Source organism: Vipera berus, assembly GCF_964194415.1.
Source record: "Vipera berus genome assembly, chromosome: 3".
Lineage (NCBI taxonomy): Eukaryota > Metazoa > Chordata > Lepidosauria > Squamata > Viperidae > Vipera > Vipera berus.
This window is the reverse complement of record NC_138204.1, coordinates 46,435,574-46,451,925: the sequence shown is the minus strand read 5'-3', so window position 1 is coordinate 46,451,925 and position 16,352 is coordinate 46,435,574. Positions and strand designations below refer to the sequence as shown.

The 16,352-nt window shown below is 38.0% G+C and overlaps 1 protein-coding gene across 1 annotated transcript; it reads right to left on the bottom strand.

Annotated features, from left to right (window-relative positions):
- Positions 1–6,942: 6,942 nt before the first annotated feature.
- PPP1R15B (protein phosphatase 1 regulatory subunit 15B) lies at positions 6,943–15,109 on the bottom strand. Its single transcript, XM_081322622.1, has 2 exons — positions 13,495–15,109; positions 6,943–9,571 (listed from the first exon to the last, which is right to left on the bottom strand). Exons 1-2 carry the CDS (start codon positions 14,719–14,721, stop codon positions 9,359–9,361), a joined length of 1,440 nt encoding a protein of 479 aa, XP_081178748.1. The 5' UTR covers positions 14,722–15,109; the 3' UTR covers positions 6,943–9,358.
- Positions 15,110–16,352: the final 1,243 nt, after the last annotated feature.

Sequence of the window (16,352 nt, the reverse complement as noted above, 5' to 3'; positions counted from 1 at the left end):
CAAACCAGATTTCTGTTCCCTTTTAATTAAGAATTCCCCCCCAAATCCTCAGATATTCTATTTTAATTGGGCAAACTATTGGCTATTAAGTTATGTCCAGTAAGATACATGAGATGGAGAATGAGCTTTGATTAGGGTTTTAATTTGAACCTAATGACAGGATCATAGCTGAGGCATTATCAACTGCTCCAGACTTTGTTGTGGAAATAATTTCATTACCAACTGTATTCATTATTTAAGCCAGAAATGCAGTACAATAAGCAGAACAACATTAAATGAAGGATGCTTCCATGTGACTTTTCCACACTTCCCAATTCTTTCTTTTCTGCTATAAATTATATCAAATTACTTTCCATGCTTCAGAACAGGCTCACAGATCATTTTATTTCATATGATTTATTTAGTTGTTGGTTTTCGTTATTGTTGGTTCTAATTTTAGATCCTTTCTCTTTCTTTCTTTCTTTCTTTCTTTCTTTCTTTCTTTCTTTCTTTCTTTCTTTCTTTCTTTCTTTCTTCTTTCTTTCTTTCTTTCTTCTTCTTTCTTTCTTTCTTCTTTCTTTCTTTCTTTCTTTCTTTCTTTCTTTCTCTTTCTTTCTTTCTTTCTCTCTTTCTTTTCCTTCCTTCTTTTCCTCTTCCTTCTTCCCCATTCCTTCCTTCCTCCAACTCATGATATTTCTCATGTATAAGTCATTGGGAATACTATACTACATTGAAAGGTGCACAATTATATGAATTCCTGTTGTTCAAATAATGAGTGAGCACTCTTCAAGTAGATTACTGTAGACCAGGTTCTAGCTTTAGATCTTTATCTCAGCCCCTATTGAGGCCTACTGCAGGTGACTGTAAATGAGTATCAGCTTATCATGCAAAATCTGAATGGGATGTTTTTACTAAAATACAGTGATGGACTTGCATTAATTTTGTTTCCTGCTAGAAACATGTGACTACTGAAAAACAACAGATTTAAATATATCAGCTTGAAACAATTACAGTGAAAATTGTAGTAGCAATATTGTATGAAACATTGATGTACCACATTTCCATCTCCAAACTTGCTGGACTATTTTCAGAAAATTAGGAATGAGGTCTTGTTTCTTCAGGAAGCATGACGATCCAGAGATAGAAATGCTGAAAGCAGAGGCCAGAAATTGAGCCTTAATGTAGCTGGGTATTGAAACTGGGATCACACACTATACAATATCTAGCTTCGTAGTGGGAACTTTCAGCCATTAAGGAGTTAATTTTTTTCCTTGGCAAGGGATGGGAGATTAAGTAGAGAGGGTAAAGCATCTGAAGGCAGGGTGGCCTGAAGACAAAACAAACTGAAGCCCAAATAACTCTTTATTAGAAGCATTTTCTCAGCTGAGGGACAAATCTGTAAAGATTATTTTAAACTAAAGTGTGTACTTTTCTTTGTTCATTGTCTTTTGCCTGAAAAGAAATTGCTGAATTGAATTTCTGGTACCTTTTTTTTTAGCATTATCACTTATGTTGAATTTCATTTTCATTTTCTCTAGTGAACTGCTCATTCAGAACTAGTCATTAATTTGATGTTTTCTTGCCTCAGCTGGTTCAAAACTCTTATAGGAAGAGATTTTTGTTTAGTAAATAACTAGCAATAAAGGTAATGTGAATTTCAATATAAAACAAGTGGGGAGCATATACCAACCGAGAAGAAAATAGCTGCATCAAGTCTTGGGTCACATCTGAGCATCAAAAAGGACTAAGTTTTCTGGGAAGCTTAGAAGAGTGGAGTATAAGAAGAAAGGATCAAGATTCAACTAGGCATTTATTTATGTTTTATTAAACTAGATTTGCACAGCAATCTATCATAAACCATTATTTACAAACCATAATGCTGGCTTCATGATCCACTAAGAAAAAACAAGGACATGATGAATGCATAATGCACTAAGAAAAAAACAAATTCATTACTATGTGGATCCAGCCACTGTTTTCTAGATATTTCAAACTGTGATTCACTGTTCCTTAACAAATCATGTGCATCCTAAAGTTCGGATTACAAAAGAAAGGCTTAATGAGCTGGCCTGAAACCACAAATACTGTAGTTTACAAATCACAATTGCAAACTTCACAGACTAGGCAAAATCAGACTTCCTTATGGCATAGCAACTTGGGTGAACCTATCTGGGTATACTAATCATAAAGACTGATTTGTCTCATGGGAGAGCATTCATAATGCTATTTATCATTTCAGTATTTTTTTCTTTCATTTTTTGCAGCCAGATAGGAGGATTTCAAATAAAAGCAACCATTTTAAAACAAAATATACAACCTTCCCATTTGCTAACAAAACTCATCCAATTGTGATATTGCCATATTGTAGAAAGGAACATTTTGTTTTAGAATATTCACAACAGTCACTTAACCTCTCATTGTTTTCTGTACAAAAACAAGTGCTGCTAATAAAATGTAAAACTGTAATGATATAGAGTGTTGAGCTTTATTTTAAAATGTCAAGTAATTGATTGCTAAATAAAATTGCTATACTTTCAGGTAACCTAGCTGGTATAGAGAAAGATAACTTTTTAATATTGGAAGAAGCATTTGGCACACAGAAGATTAGCAAGAAGAAAACTGAGAAATATCTAGAAGCTGGTCCCACCCAGGCTAGACTGAACTATAACCTCACTTGAATATCTATGATACAGCCATTTGGGAGTGTGGCCTTTATTTCTCATAATAAGATGAGAATGTCCTTCTATTCTCCACTATTAGGTCAGAACTGAAGAAGCTTCTTGGATGAGAAGGGAAATGTCTTCAAGAAAAACCAAAGAAAGTCCATTTGCCTTTGGAAAAGCATCTTTGGGATATTTCCTGATGAAACAGATAGGGACATATTTGTCAAATTTTAGCTTCCAGGAGAGCTTGGACATTTTAAGCATTTGGAGGCATGTTTCTGGACTAAAGTTAGGTTAAAAGGTTACAAACATATTTTAAGTACCTTAATGATACATCCTGTATATACATGATACATGGAACCATACATAAGTTTATTATTTATGAAATTTGACAGCCAGAACCAAATTCTAGGCAGCTTATCAAATTTGCACAATAACAATGGCATAAAGTCAGAATGCAATTAATGGCTAGAACCATATTTTCACCCGCTTCTGGAAGCCCATAAGGATGGAGCTATTCCACTGGAATGAACAAGCAACAGAGAAAATGGCTAACATTGGCCCTTTCCCACTGTATCCTTGGTATTTGGGTGCCCATAACAAATGCTCCATAGTTGTCTAGGTTAGCCAGGCAGAATGTATTGGGAAAAGGCAGTCCCCTAAGAATTCGGATCCAAAATCATATACGTTTCTATAGTGAACAGGACCTGGAATTACTCTCAAAAACATGCTAAGTCATCAGCACAACTCACTTAGCAGAGGAACAGTGTAGCAGTACCACTACTGACCAGTCTGGAATGCAGGCTTAATTTTTTTTCACAGAGAAATCAGTGCAAGCTTATGGTGTTTCTATGAAATGATTAATCAGAGATACAAACTACTATTAACATTCTAACAAATTCCTGTCCAATATCAAAAGTCATCAATTGCAGTGTCATCTTTTATGAAGAATCATGTCAGTTCTTGTAGGAAAATGGACAGAATGGTTAGATTTGCTTGCTCTTTTATTCAGCTCGTCTGGAATATTGGGGCTGAGGGAAGAATCCCGACCACAATCTATCCCCCCCTTCACTGGCCAGAACACCCTACTTGAGTCATTAAAGTACAATCAAGGCTACAGCTGTTGATAACACTACATTTCAAAATATGACAATACTGCTGAATTTATGGCTTTTCAGCTGTTCTTGAACATGGACGCCAACAACCTCCAATCCTCCCCTGGAAGGCAAGGGAGGATTTCTCAGAAAAAAATACCATAAGGTTATGCTGATCTTTTTCTCCCATGCACAAACACACAAACATCACTCTTAGGCACTATTCTTGGAATCTAAAACTCTAGTGTTATCAAAGACATTAAGAAAAGATAAGAAAGCAAACCTTATTGGCTGTGCATAATTTCTGCAATTTTTGTACCATTTTGATTTTACGTTCTGTAGCAATTGAACTAAAAAAAGGTGTGTTTTGTTGGGAAGTGTTAGAAACCCAGTAATGCATTTATTCAGAAGGGAATACAAACTGAATTGGCAGGTGAACACCCAGCATTCAGAGTTCTCTTCTTTCCAGCTGCCTGCAATTAGTGCAGGTTCGCATCCCACCAGGCTCAAGGTTGACTCAGCCTTCCATCCTTCCGAGGTAGGTAAAATGAGGACCCAGATTGTTGGGGGCAATTAAGCTGACTTTGTAATAATGCCGCTTGGGGTGTGTGTGAAAGCCCTAATAAGCAGGCATATACATAGAATGAAGGCTACTGCTAAGCTTGTAAGCCGCCCTGAGTCTTCGGAGAAGGGCGGGATATAAATGGAATTAAAATAAATAAATAAATAAATATTACTCTTATTATTATCTTACATAACCAGTTTATTGTATATTTAAACAAAGCTTTAATTAAATCTTCCCTGTCCCACTAGTTCAGCATTCGCATTCCTGGTGGAAAGTGGCTTCCCCCTTCCCTTCCCCCTTGTTTCCTTTATATATTCCTCCCGTCTCCCACAGAAAAAGATTTTAATTTTACTGAAGGATTGAACTTTAACTATCAGTGAAAGAAAGCCAACTGTTCATCAACAAATGTAAAAAAAAGCCCATGTGCAAAATAGGGATTTTCAAGCCTCTGGAGATAATCTAACTATATAAAAATGAAACATTATCTGAAAATGTTTTGCTAGTAATGTTTTATTGGGAGGGGGGAAGCAGATGGTAAAATGGTGAATTGTGTGTGTGTGTGTGTGTGTGTGTGTGTGTGTGTGTGCTTGGGGCTCTCTCTGAGCTTGGTTGTTTTCTTGCAGATATTTCATTACCCAAACTAGGTAACATCATCAGTATTCAAAGTGCATCAAGGATCCCTCATTTCAACCCAGATATGAAAGGTAAATAGCATAAGCATAGTGTTCAACAAGTTATTAAAAACTTGTGTATTTTCCATTTGTATAACAGTATCAAGTAAGAAATTTACTGTTGAATGCAGAACACATCTGATGTAGAAATAAAGCTTTCTAAAACTGCTGTTATGTGACACACTACTGTACTGATACTTTTATACTACATATTCAAGCCACACATTTGCTAAAAGGAACACAAGAGCTTAGTTCCATAACCACAGCAACAGTCTAATTTGAAAACTGTCTGCAATGTTGTTTATAATTGAAAAGAATCATGTACACTTGTACTGATTTTGTAGACTACAAATTCCTTCTTTGACTAATGTAGATCTGCATGCATTTTATTTGTACTTGATAATTCCTAAAGATTAAACCATTGAGAATTGCATTTTTTCCAATTTCCTAATTCATAGGATTGCACAGATATATATTAAGTTGGAGAAATTTGTATGCCCCGAGTTCATTTTCCTTCTACCTCCTGGAAGAATTTTCCCCCTCACAAAGTAGAAAGATTGCTTAAACAAGCTATCTTTCCCCAAGATGCTCTTCTCCCCCAAGAACACCCTGGGCTGGTTTGTGCTGCTATCTGAAATTGGCAAAACCTTTAAGTTGCTTTTATCTTATTAACATGTGTTATCTGAAGTGGCTCCTGGCTTGCAGCCACCAGCCCCCTAAGCAAATGGCAGGCACCAAGACATTCCTTTCAATGTGTATTCCCAATTGTGTGCTTGCTTACTCTTCTGTATTCTCTTCCTCCAATGAATGTAAATACAAGCATTAATTTCCCATTGCTAATTATTCCAGAATGGAAGTGAGAATTCCAAAGGGGTAGGGATGGATGGGAAAAATGGCTATAAGATTTGCCCCCTTTGCCCAGCTTCCTGATGAATCAAGCTTCCTTGCTGTTTGGGATCATATTCTTCCAATGATGTAAGCCAGACATGTCAAACACAAGGCCCGGGGGCCAGATCCGGCCCGCAAAGTGGTTTCATGTGGCCCATAAAGCCATCCTGGAAACAGTGAGGGAACGGCCCCCACTGCCTTGGCCCTGGCCCAGAGACCCTCCTTCTGCCAGAGACCCTCAGATCTGTCCCACTCCTGCCTAGGCTCCCATAGGCACCCTTGATGCGAACAATGTAGAGCTGGCCATGCCCACCCAGTAGGCCATATGCACTCTAGCCACGCCCACCCAATAGGCCACGCCCACCCTGGCCATACCCACTTGGCCCTGAGGGCAACCGCAATGCTGATGCAGCCCTCAATGAAATTGAGTTTGACACCTCTGATGTAAGCTAAAGGTCCCCAACCTTTTGGGTACCAGGGACTGGTTCCGTGGAGATTTTTCCGTGGACCAAAGGGTGCGGGGTTTTGTGTCCTGCCTGCACCTTGTGGATGGGGCTTTGTTTATGCAGACCGGTTGCTGGCATACTGCAGACTGGTACTGGTCCAAGGACCGGGGGTTGGGGACCCCTGATGTAAGCATTCAAGGGTGATTTCTTAAAACTTTTTTCAAGATTTATTTTTATTCTGCAATTCCCTTAGCACTGTCTTTTTGATATTCATCCCACAAGTTTTAAATTAAATATTGATACAGATTAATGAAAAAATGCATATTAAATCCCATGTATCAAATTCAGGATTGGAAAAATAAAAAAAGTGAGCAAAATTAATTTAACTCCATTCGTATCTATTTTGTGAATCTGTCAACTGAATGAAAGAACCTTATATTGTCAAAGTACAACCATGTATACATTGAGATTGGCTGAGCCTCCCTTCGTGCCCCCCCCCCACAACTCAGTGACAACAAACCATCTGACCCCTTTTTGCTATTAACTTGTTAAACGAGTTGTATGTCTGGGCAATTATGGAAAGATAATTATATTGAGACTGCAGAGCGCAACGAGAAAAATACATTAAAACATTAATATGGTGGTGTCATCATTTAAATTTACTGTAACAATTCTGATACATCAAACACAAGAGTACTGTCTCAAAGCTATTTGGAGCATTCCTGAGAGAATCCAATTTGTGAACTGAGTCAAGTGTATTATTATTGCCAATGTTTTTAATTCTAAATATTTTGAACGTCTATTGGATTTCTCTTGCCATTTTAAACTCTTCTGTCAGCTTATGTGCATACACCAGGAATAAATCCAAGAGAATGAGAAATTCATTCCAGCACCCTTTTAAGAGAACCTTGAATAAAACAAATACCATACCTTGAATACTTAACAATACTTAGAAACTCCAAGTATTTAATAAAATCTAATTATAAAAGCATTTCAGCACTCCCAAACTACCAAAGAATACTCTCTTTTAAGAGCTACAGCCCAGTATCATGGCTCAAGTTTCCAGACATTTTAAACATGAAAAATTTCTTTATTACAATCTATAGATTAGTTTTAAAGTGTTTTATTATACACAGAAATATATATTTAAATATAAATCACAATGATACAATCAAATCTTTTTAAGCCTGTATATACAAAGTTTTCTGCCTCTTGGTTTACCTTTCTAAAATGATATAAAAATAAAGTTCTGATAAATAGTTTTGATTTAAAGTTTTAGAATTAGTTTTCCATGCCTTGTTACTTAAATTTATAAAGACATCCTTCATTATAGCACCATTAAATCATTCTACAGGGGAAAAAAAGCCATGAATTTTTATTTCATGAATCTGCACTCATTCTTTTAAATGGCTTCAGACTGACAAACAGAATCATTCCTTCCAGTACTCAATAACTGACCAATAAAAGACAATACTTAAAACAGTATCAAGATGGAAAATGTTTCTATCCTCTGTGGTTTTATCTTATGTGTGTTTATACAGAAATTAAGTTCCAAATACACAAGTGTGCAACTAAATTGGAAATGCCTCAGATAGCATAATGAAATTTTATAGCAGTGCTTCACAGGGACCTTTTTCATATATCAAGTATTCCACATATGAATTATCTAGACTATTACATATCAAAATGTACTTTTGTGTTATATTGAAAATGTTTTTTAAAGGACTATTTATTTTATTAGAATTTACCTGGACTAAACCACAGTGTGCTTGTCATTATAATAAAGAATTGTACAAATATGAGGTTAGTAAAACGTAAAACAGAAAAAAGTAAAGCCATTTCTTATTGTGTTAAGTACATATTGCAACAATGGATATTACCAGTATACCTTCCTTCCTTCTAGAGAAGTACATCTAAAACTAATCAATAACTTAAACCAATGTATTTATCCCAATAATTCTGAATACTGGATTTATAGGAGCTATTTGGAAAGCATACAATAATCCAAACATGTATTCTGACTAAATATATAACATTAATAATTACTGCATTAAAATATTTATAGAACTATCCTTAGAAATGATTATATTGCTGTTAGGTTTATACTGATTATTTTGGAAATCTCTGTAACCAATCAGCATTACAAACATTAAATTCTATGATTTTTTCCTATAAATTTGAAATTTCTAGAGCAGACTGTAATCAAATCAGTGTATTTTGTATTTTCCTTACTACAGTGTTTACTGACAGCAGATTCCTTCTGAAATAATAAACAGAACTGCTACAGAATTTTGGTGATCTAGCCACAGTAGCGGAAAACAGTATCCATTAGGCAGGTATAATGCCAAAAGTGGGGGAAAATGTGTTCTAACCACGTTAATGGTGGTTCCTGTCATTAGCAGTCCAATACTGTTCGCAATTTTACTGTAAAATATACAGCATTCTATTCCAACTAAATAATCTCTAAAATGTAAAAGATATTTATGCAAAGAATTTTGTTAAAATCACATATGTAACAAACAAAAAGACCAATGAGAAGTAGACAGGGTTATTGTATAAATTCATTTCAATTATATGAAATAATATTATTACAATTTTCTGGTATATACAAATGTAAGTACAGGGTGCAATTTACAAACTTTAAATCAGAACTGCATTGTTAGGTTCAAACCCAATAAATACACTTGAAAATATTTTTCCCTTTTCAAAAGTGCAAAATTTGACACATTTCTTTCCTCATATATGTGAATGAGACAGAACACACAGATACACACACATGCACAAGGAGGCATGTTTGGATTGGCTTTTGTAAAAATAGATAAACTATCATTAGAAAGGACCACTTATGCACACGCTGGATGTTCAAAAGACTTGTTTAAACACTGCATCCAGTTTTTATACCATATTTGTTGGCAGACAATTGAGAAACAGTTTTACAATTACTCCAATTCTGAATTTTATACTATTAGAGGCAGCTATCATTTTTAACAGATGTCTTGAAAGATGCTCATAAACATCATTAAAAGTATTACCCTGGATAATTAATAAGGGTTTAAAAAATATCAGGACTTTCATAACACACTTCCTGGAATCTATTACGGATTCGCTGCCTGTGCTCTACTGTTAAGCAATATCCAATAGCATCTTCAGTCTCCTGAATTCGTTTATGGAATCGGCATCCATCACGTGCAAGCTCTTCCCAAGGTCCCTTGCGATCTTCCTCATTGCTTACATAATACTCAGTAACTTCTTCAAGAAAAGTCACCTATATAAAGTATAAAGTTATATGAAATTAGCAGACATTTACATGATGCTTTTTTATAATATATTTGATATTAAAAGAAAAACTTAAAAGGTATATCTATCATTCATTTGGAAGAAGAAGAAGGAAGAAATGCCCTTGTGGAAGAGATTGCTGTGGAGAATATATATTTAATTTGATGTTTATATGTTGTGGTGCAATCTAATATCTGTTACTGCTTTCTTGCTAGGTTATTTATTAAAATTATCTGCTGTATGGAAACTTTTCACATAAAAAAAATTGGCTGTGTTTGGATGTATACTTTGATATGCTATGAATTTTTCTTAACCATGAACCATAGAGCTGGAAGGGACTTGGAGATCTTCTAGTCTAGAGGTCCCCAATCTTTTGGGCACCAGGGACTGGTTCCGTGGAGAGAGATTTTTCTGTGGACCGGAGGGGATGTGGTTTCATGTACTGTCTGCATCCCGCAGATGGGGCTTTGCTTGTTTGCGCAGACCGGTTTCTGGCATGCCTCGGCCCAGTGCCGGTCCATGCACCAGGGGTTGGGAACCCTGCTCTAGTCCAATCCCCTGCCCAAGGCTTGAGGTACTTATAGCATCCTGGACAAATGAATGTCCAATCTTTTCTTGAAAACCTCCAGCAATGGAGTACTCATAACTCTGAGAGGCAGGCTGTTCCATTGGTTAATTGCTTTGTCAGGAAATTTCTCTTTAGTTCCAGGTAGACTCTCTTGTTAACGAGCTTCCACATGTTGCTTCTTGTCCTGTCCTCAGGAGAATAAGTCAACTCCCTCATTTTTGTGATTGTCCCTCAAGTACTGGAAGACAGGTATCGTATCACCTCTAGTCCTTCTCTTTGCTAGCCTAGACATACCTAGTTCCCAACAAATGTTCATCTTACAGTTAACCTCCAGACTTCTTATCATCTTTGTTGCTCTTTTATGGACCTTCTTTCTAGGATCTCAGCATCTTATTTGTACCTTGGTTATCAGAACTGGATGCAGTATTCCAAGTCCACACTAGTGTAATATAAAGTGGTACTATAACTTCTCATGATCTTGATGCTGTCCCTCTGTTGATACAGCCTAGAACTGAATTGGGGTTTTTTGGCAGCTGCAGCATACTGCTGGCTCATAGTTAAGTGGTGGTCCTTTAGAAACCTAGATCCCTTTGTTACTGCTTTTGAGCCAGGTACTGCCTATTCTATACTGTACTTAGTTTTTCCTGCCTAAGTGCAAGACCTTATTTTTCTCACCATTGAACTAACTGCATCTTACTGGATAGGCCTTGTCTGTCAAGATCTATCTTTCAAAGCATTCTCAATTCCCTCCATTTTGGGATTGTCTGCAAATTTCATGTGCTCCCCTTTAATCCTGTCATCTAGATCATTTATGAAGATGTTAAAAAGCACTGAGACCAAGCAGAACTCTGAAGTACCCCTCTGCATGCTTCTCTAATTGTAGATATAATTGCATTAAGGGCTACATGCTGAGTGGGGTTGATCAGCCAATTGTGAATCCATCTGCTACTGCTATTTTCTATCCTACATTGTTCTGTCTTACCAAGGAGTGGGCTGTGCTCTACTGTAGTCTGTATTGCTATTGTTTCTTAATTAGCTTTTGGCTTGACCTAACTTTTGTTGCTTCTTTCATGTTAAGCTCAAGTAATTGATTTATAAAAGCACTAGTTATATATGACATTTGTTTGTAAAAAGAACTCTATTTATAGCAATTAAAGTTCAACACAATTTAGCCATTTAAGGAAATTTGATAAAATATATTAACGTACTGGACCTTCAAAATGTTAAAACAGTAAAAACCTAACAAAGAACTATAACTCATCTCCCTTCCTTCCTTAATGCAACACAATTTGAAGTCATAAGCTGCAAACTAGAATACTTATCTTGCTTAACAATCTTTCTCACTTGCTTCTTTTGTAATCAAGTCAAAAGCTTGTATTTATGTGGTCCTAATAAAACAATTTGTCCTATATTACTTGGCATTTTTAATATAGCACTAATTATTCCAAGATAATACCTTCATACAAAATGATAAGTTACATCAGCTTCTCCCTCTGTGCCTTAATCCTTTCTTGCCTTTTACATCATTGTACAATTCTCTCTAGGGTACCATTACCAGGTCATGTAATATTATGCTATATATTGCATACAGATCTTTGTTAATTTTCTGTGTCAGTAGAAAGATACACAAGGGACTTGAAATTTGTTTTGAAAGTAGTCGCAATGATTTACAGGGAAGGATAATTTAAAATACACAATTTTATATCTTTCGGTATTTCTGAAAATATATTTATTGCATCTTTATTTCCTCTAGCTCTAGACAATATAAATTAGATGCAAGCTGTATTGTTTAATCAGAAGGGAAAACTAAAATGGCAAAATGCTAAAATATCATTAGAATAGGATACAAAATTCATAAGATTAATCTGTCAACCAAGGGGAACAAAGACTTCTAGAAGAGCACCATAAATTGGTCACATATACTTAAATTAGAGCAGTTGATAAGTAACTATTTTTTTTACAGTAATCCACTATAGTACTTCATAAAAGCTAGTGCAAACTAGTGGTTAAAGCATGAATAACATGTTTTGGATAATTCAGGATATTCTCAACATCTGTCATGCCAGCTAGAGCATATAGTATTCACAGTTCAAAACATGTGGCAGACACCAGATTGTCTACAACTGGGAAAGCATGTCCAATTCATATGTCTGTATATAAAAGCATATTTAAATTAGACATAAAGCTCACTAGATGCTCTTTGACCAACAACCATCTCTAAGCCTACTTTAGTTCACATGTTTAATATCAGAATAAAACTGGAGATGGGATAAGATTTATACTTCTTGAGATTAAGAAAATATAACTGTCTTAATAAAAAGTAGATCCCTTATGTTAAAATCATAACACTGTTACATATGCTGTTATTTTTCTTCAGAAAAAGACAAACACTGCAATGAACAATAATTTTCAAGACTAAAATTATTTAATTCCAAATTTTCAATCTAAGAACAATTTGCCACAACAACCTTTGCAGAATATTCTATTTCAAGTACAATATAATTAATGCTCTTTTGAAAAATCTGAAAGTCATGCTTGGGAATTTCATGTATTCAACAGAACTACTTTAAGTACTATATCTGCTTTACCAAATGGAGTTACAAAGAGCAGGCAGCTGCAGAAAACCACACATACTTGCACTAGATCAGGGGTAGGCAACCTTGGCTCTTTTATGACTGGTGAAGTCCACAAGAGTCATAAAAGAGCCAAGGTTGCCTACCCCTGCACTAGATGGTACCACTTCCAATTTAGTAACACATCAGCTGGAGAAAAGGGGGGAAGAGAGATGTCTTAACATGGCCTCAGAAAAAGCCAAGTGGCTGAATTGTGATTTTGTTCAAAAAAGCTGTACATACTAGAGGATGCATGACACAATTCCCATTAGTCACATTTAAATCAAAGAGCCTGGCCTTTTTTGCATTAAATGCTCCGTTTTAATTAAAACAACAAAATAAAGAGTAACTGAAATACAAGGAGTGTTCCAAAGAGCATATGAAAGGGAGACTCTAAAACCACCAAATACTTGTAATTTTTAAATCTTTTTTTATTTTGTCAAATTAACAAGCAGAACATTTGCTATTATAACTTAGGTACCTGAGGCCAAAACTCTCAATTTAAAAAAAGGCTTTATAATCTGAAAAAATGAAGCAATTTACTAGGATATGGGATAATACAAACTATAATTCAAGATTTAACTTTCATTAGAAATTCAATCCACTACATAAACCATATGCTTATCTTTTGCAAAGGTTATCCCATATTTTTGTCAAGCAGAACAAAAATGAATTCACTCCTTAAAAGAATCTTTCCAGCATTAACAATATACAAATAAAAAATACTCATACCTTTTTCTTCTTCTTATGCTTTCCCTTAGAGAGGATGCCATACCCAGCATTTTCAGTGCCTCCATTATCAAACAGGTGAAGCTGACAGCTAAACAAGATACTACGTTGAGAGGGGCTAAGGCTTAAACCGGTGGATCCTTTCAAGTCACTTTTCCCTTTCTTTCCTGCAGTCTGGAATTGTGCCTTAAAATGGAAAGGGTTATAAGGATCGTCCAAGTTAATAAAAGAGTTCCACAATTTCAAATTTTCAGATTCATCTAGGCTACCAGACTCCCATTCGTCTTCCTCACAAGAACTTTCACTCCAAGAGGAAGATTCCTCGCTTTCATTTGACTCTCTTGTAGAAGACCCTTCCTCTCCCACCTTCTTCTCAGCAGGCAGCAGAGCTGCTGTGAAATTCCACGGGTCGTACGGATCGGGGCTACAGAAGGAGTTCCACAGATCATTGCTTTCTCCATCTTGGCTTATTTCCGACTCTGAAAGGGCTCCTTCGCTGTCAAAGCCATCGTCCTCGTCTTCCTCCTCCTCCTCCCCGTACCAATCCTCTTCCTCCTCCTCCTCGTTGTCCTCCCCCTCGCTCTCTTCCCCGCTGCAAGCGCCCCCCAGAATGTAATCGATCAGCTTGTTAGGACACGCCGGCCTGGCCACCACCGGCAGGTCGGCTTCTACATTGGAGCCAACTTCCGCAGCCGCTTCCCGCCCAGCACTCTTCCTATCCAGAGACTGCGAGGTCTTCGCGACATCCCGCTCTTCTTGGGCTTCCCCAGCAAGCTCCTTTGGGGCCCAGGCCTCCCGCAGCTGCTCCTCGACTTCCAAGCTGTGGTAGCCGCAATCGGAGTCGGGCTCGTCAAGAACGGCTTTCTGCGGCTGCCACGGGACTCGTTGCAAGATCTCGGGAAAGTGGGCTCGCAGAGCGCCGGGCACGGAGTTCTTGTCTGTGCTACTCAGTAGGTAGGAGGAAGAGACCACGCGCAGCTGGTGCTGAACGGCGAAAAATGGAGGCAGGCCGCTAGTCTCCCACACTGGCACCGGAGTCTCCGGCGCGGTGGCGTGGACCTCGGGAGGCAGCCAGAAGAGGGGACTAATCGGACCGGGCAGGAGGCGCTGCAGCAGCTGCGATAAGAGCCGCAGCAATGAAAACGGAGCGTCGGGTTGGGGAGTCGGCAACGAGGGCGGGCAAGCGTTGAGGCGAGGGGCCGCCTGCTCTCCTTCCCTCAGGGGCTCCATGGGCGGGATGCTCCTTACCTCAGCGCTTCCCCCCGATGTGAATCGGCCGCTTTTGTCGGCCTGTGACAGTTGAAGGATTTCTAAGGGTGAAGAGGCCTCTCCCCGAGCTGGGCCATGCCATCTTTTCAGCGAATGGCGGGCGGCCCTTTTGGCTTTTCACAGCACGTTCCGCGAGAAGAATAAAATGGCGGCAGTTGGGAAAAGAGAAGAGCGGTTAAGGCTGAGGGCGGAAGACCCCTTTCAGGAGGGAACCAAACGCGCAGGCGCTCATTTCGTCTTGAGGAAAGAAGGGTCGGCTCTACGGTTTCCAGAAGAGAAGCAGAAACGGTGGGTGGGGCTTCCGTCAGCATCCGGGTAATCTAGGCATTTGACAGTTTGCGATTAGTCCTCTACTCAAACCTAGCCCCGCCTCCGGCCGAGAGGGAACAGGGTAACTGGGAGGTTGCCACTGCCCGGGGATTGCATCAGCCAGTAGTTGTGTTTTTTTTAAAACCCAGTAATGAACGATTAGAAGTAGTACAATTAGCAGATTATAGTGAAGTTCTCCTGCATATCGTTTGGTGTAAACTTTATAGTTTCGCTTGACTCAAGAAGTCTTGAGTGCTAGCTTTGTCGGAAATAATTTAGGAGATATCCTACACGTCTTCTGTTCGTTTCTTCAGTTACAATGACACCATTCCCGATATATTTGGGGAAGGAAAGGAGAAACCACAAGAACTGCTAAGGAAAAACTGAACATTGGATTTGTTAACTCGGATCGGAGGAGAAAACACAGGATAACCGCTGGGGGCGGGGATCGCTGGAGAGCTTACTAGCATTCAGAATTGGAGAACCTTCATTGCAAAATTTCGTTGCAGATTCTACTTCTCACCCAGATTTCCAAGTCCATTTCTAAACTTGGAGATGGGTGTTTTATTTCTTCCTGAGAACTGGTGATGAACACATAGGCTGTGCTCATATAACAAACACTTAACTAGGCTAATAAAGCATTGTTGTTGCGGTCACATAACACAGGCAGCCAAAACATACCGCCCATAGGTTTTGAGATGGCCTGGTTCACACACCCTGCTTAATCAAATTTGATCTAGCCATTATGATTTGTAACCCTGCTTTTTATAATCTGACATTATGAAAACCTGTGAAGCCTTTATGAAAAAGAGCACAGAGTGTAGGAAAAATATTATTTTAGAGATTGGTGCAAAGGTTAGGTTGCTCAGCAAATAGTAATAAGATAATATTAACTAGACGAGCTCAAAGGTTGCTTAGTTTGGTGGAACCACTAGAGATAAGCTAGCCTTGTTTCAAGAATAGTGTTGGAAGCCAGCACCCACCCACCCTCCTAGAGAAAGAAATATTTGGGGGAAGGGTATTAAAAAGGACAGAATATTATATTTCCCCAAAGGAATAAAGAAAAATCTCAGGCAAAGACAGCCCCAAGTCTCCCTCCCCCAAGCAGAAACCAAGCAGGCCAGCTTTTAGAAATGCAGATTTGATAATCCTTTTAGAAAGACTGTGGCCAGGAAGTTTGGAGCTGATGGGATTAGAAAGACAAAGATCCCTAGAACCAACAACCCCTCAACCATAGCCATCAGCCACAGCCCAGGGAAGTATGATATGACCTTTAGGACATA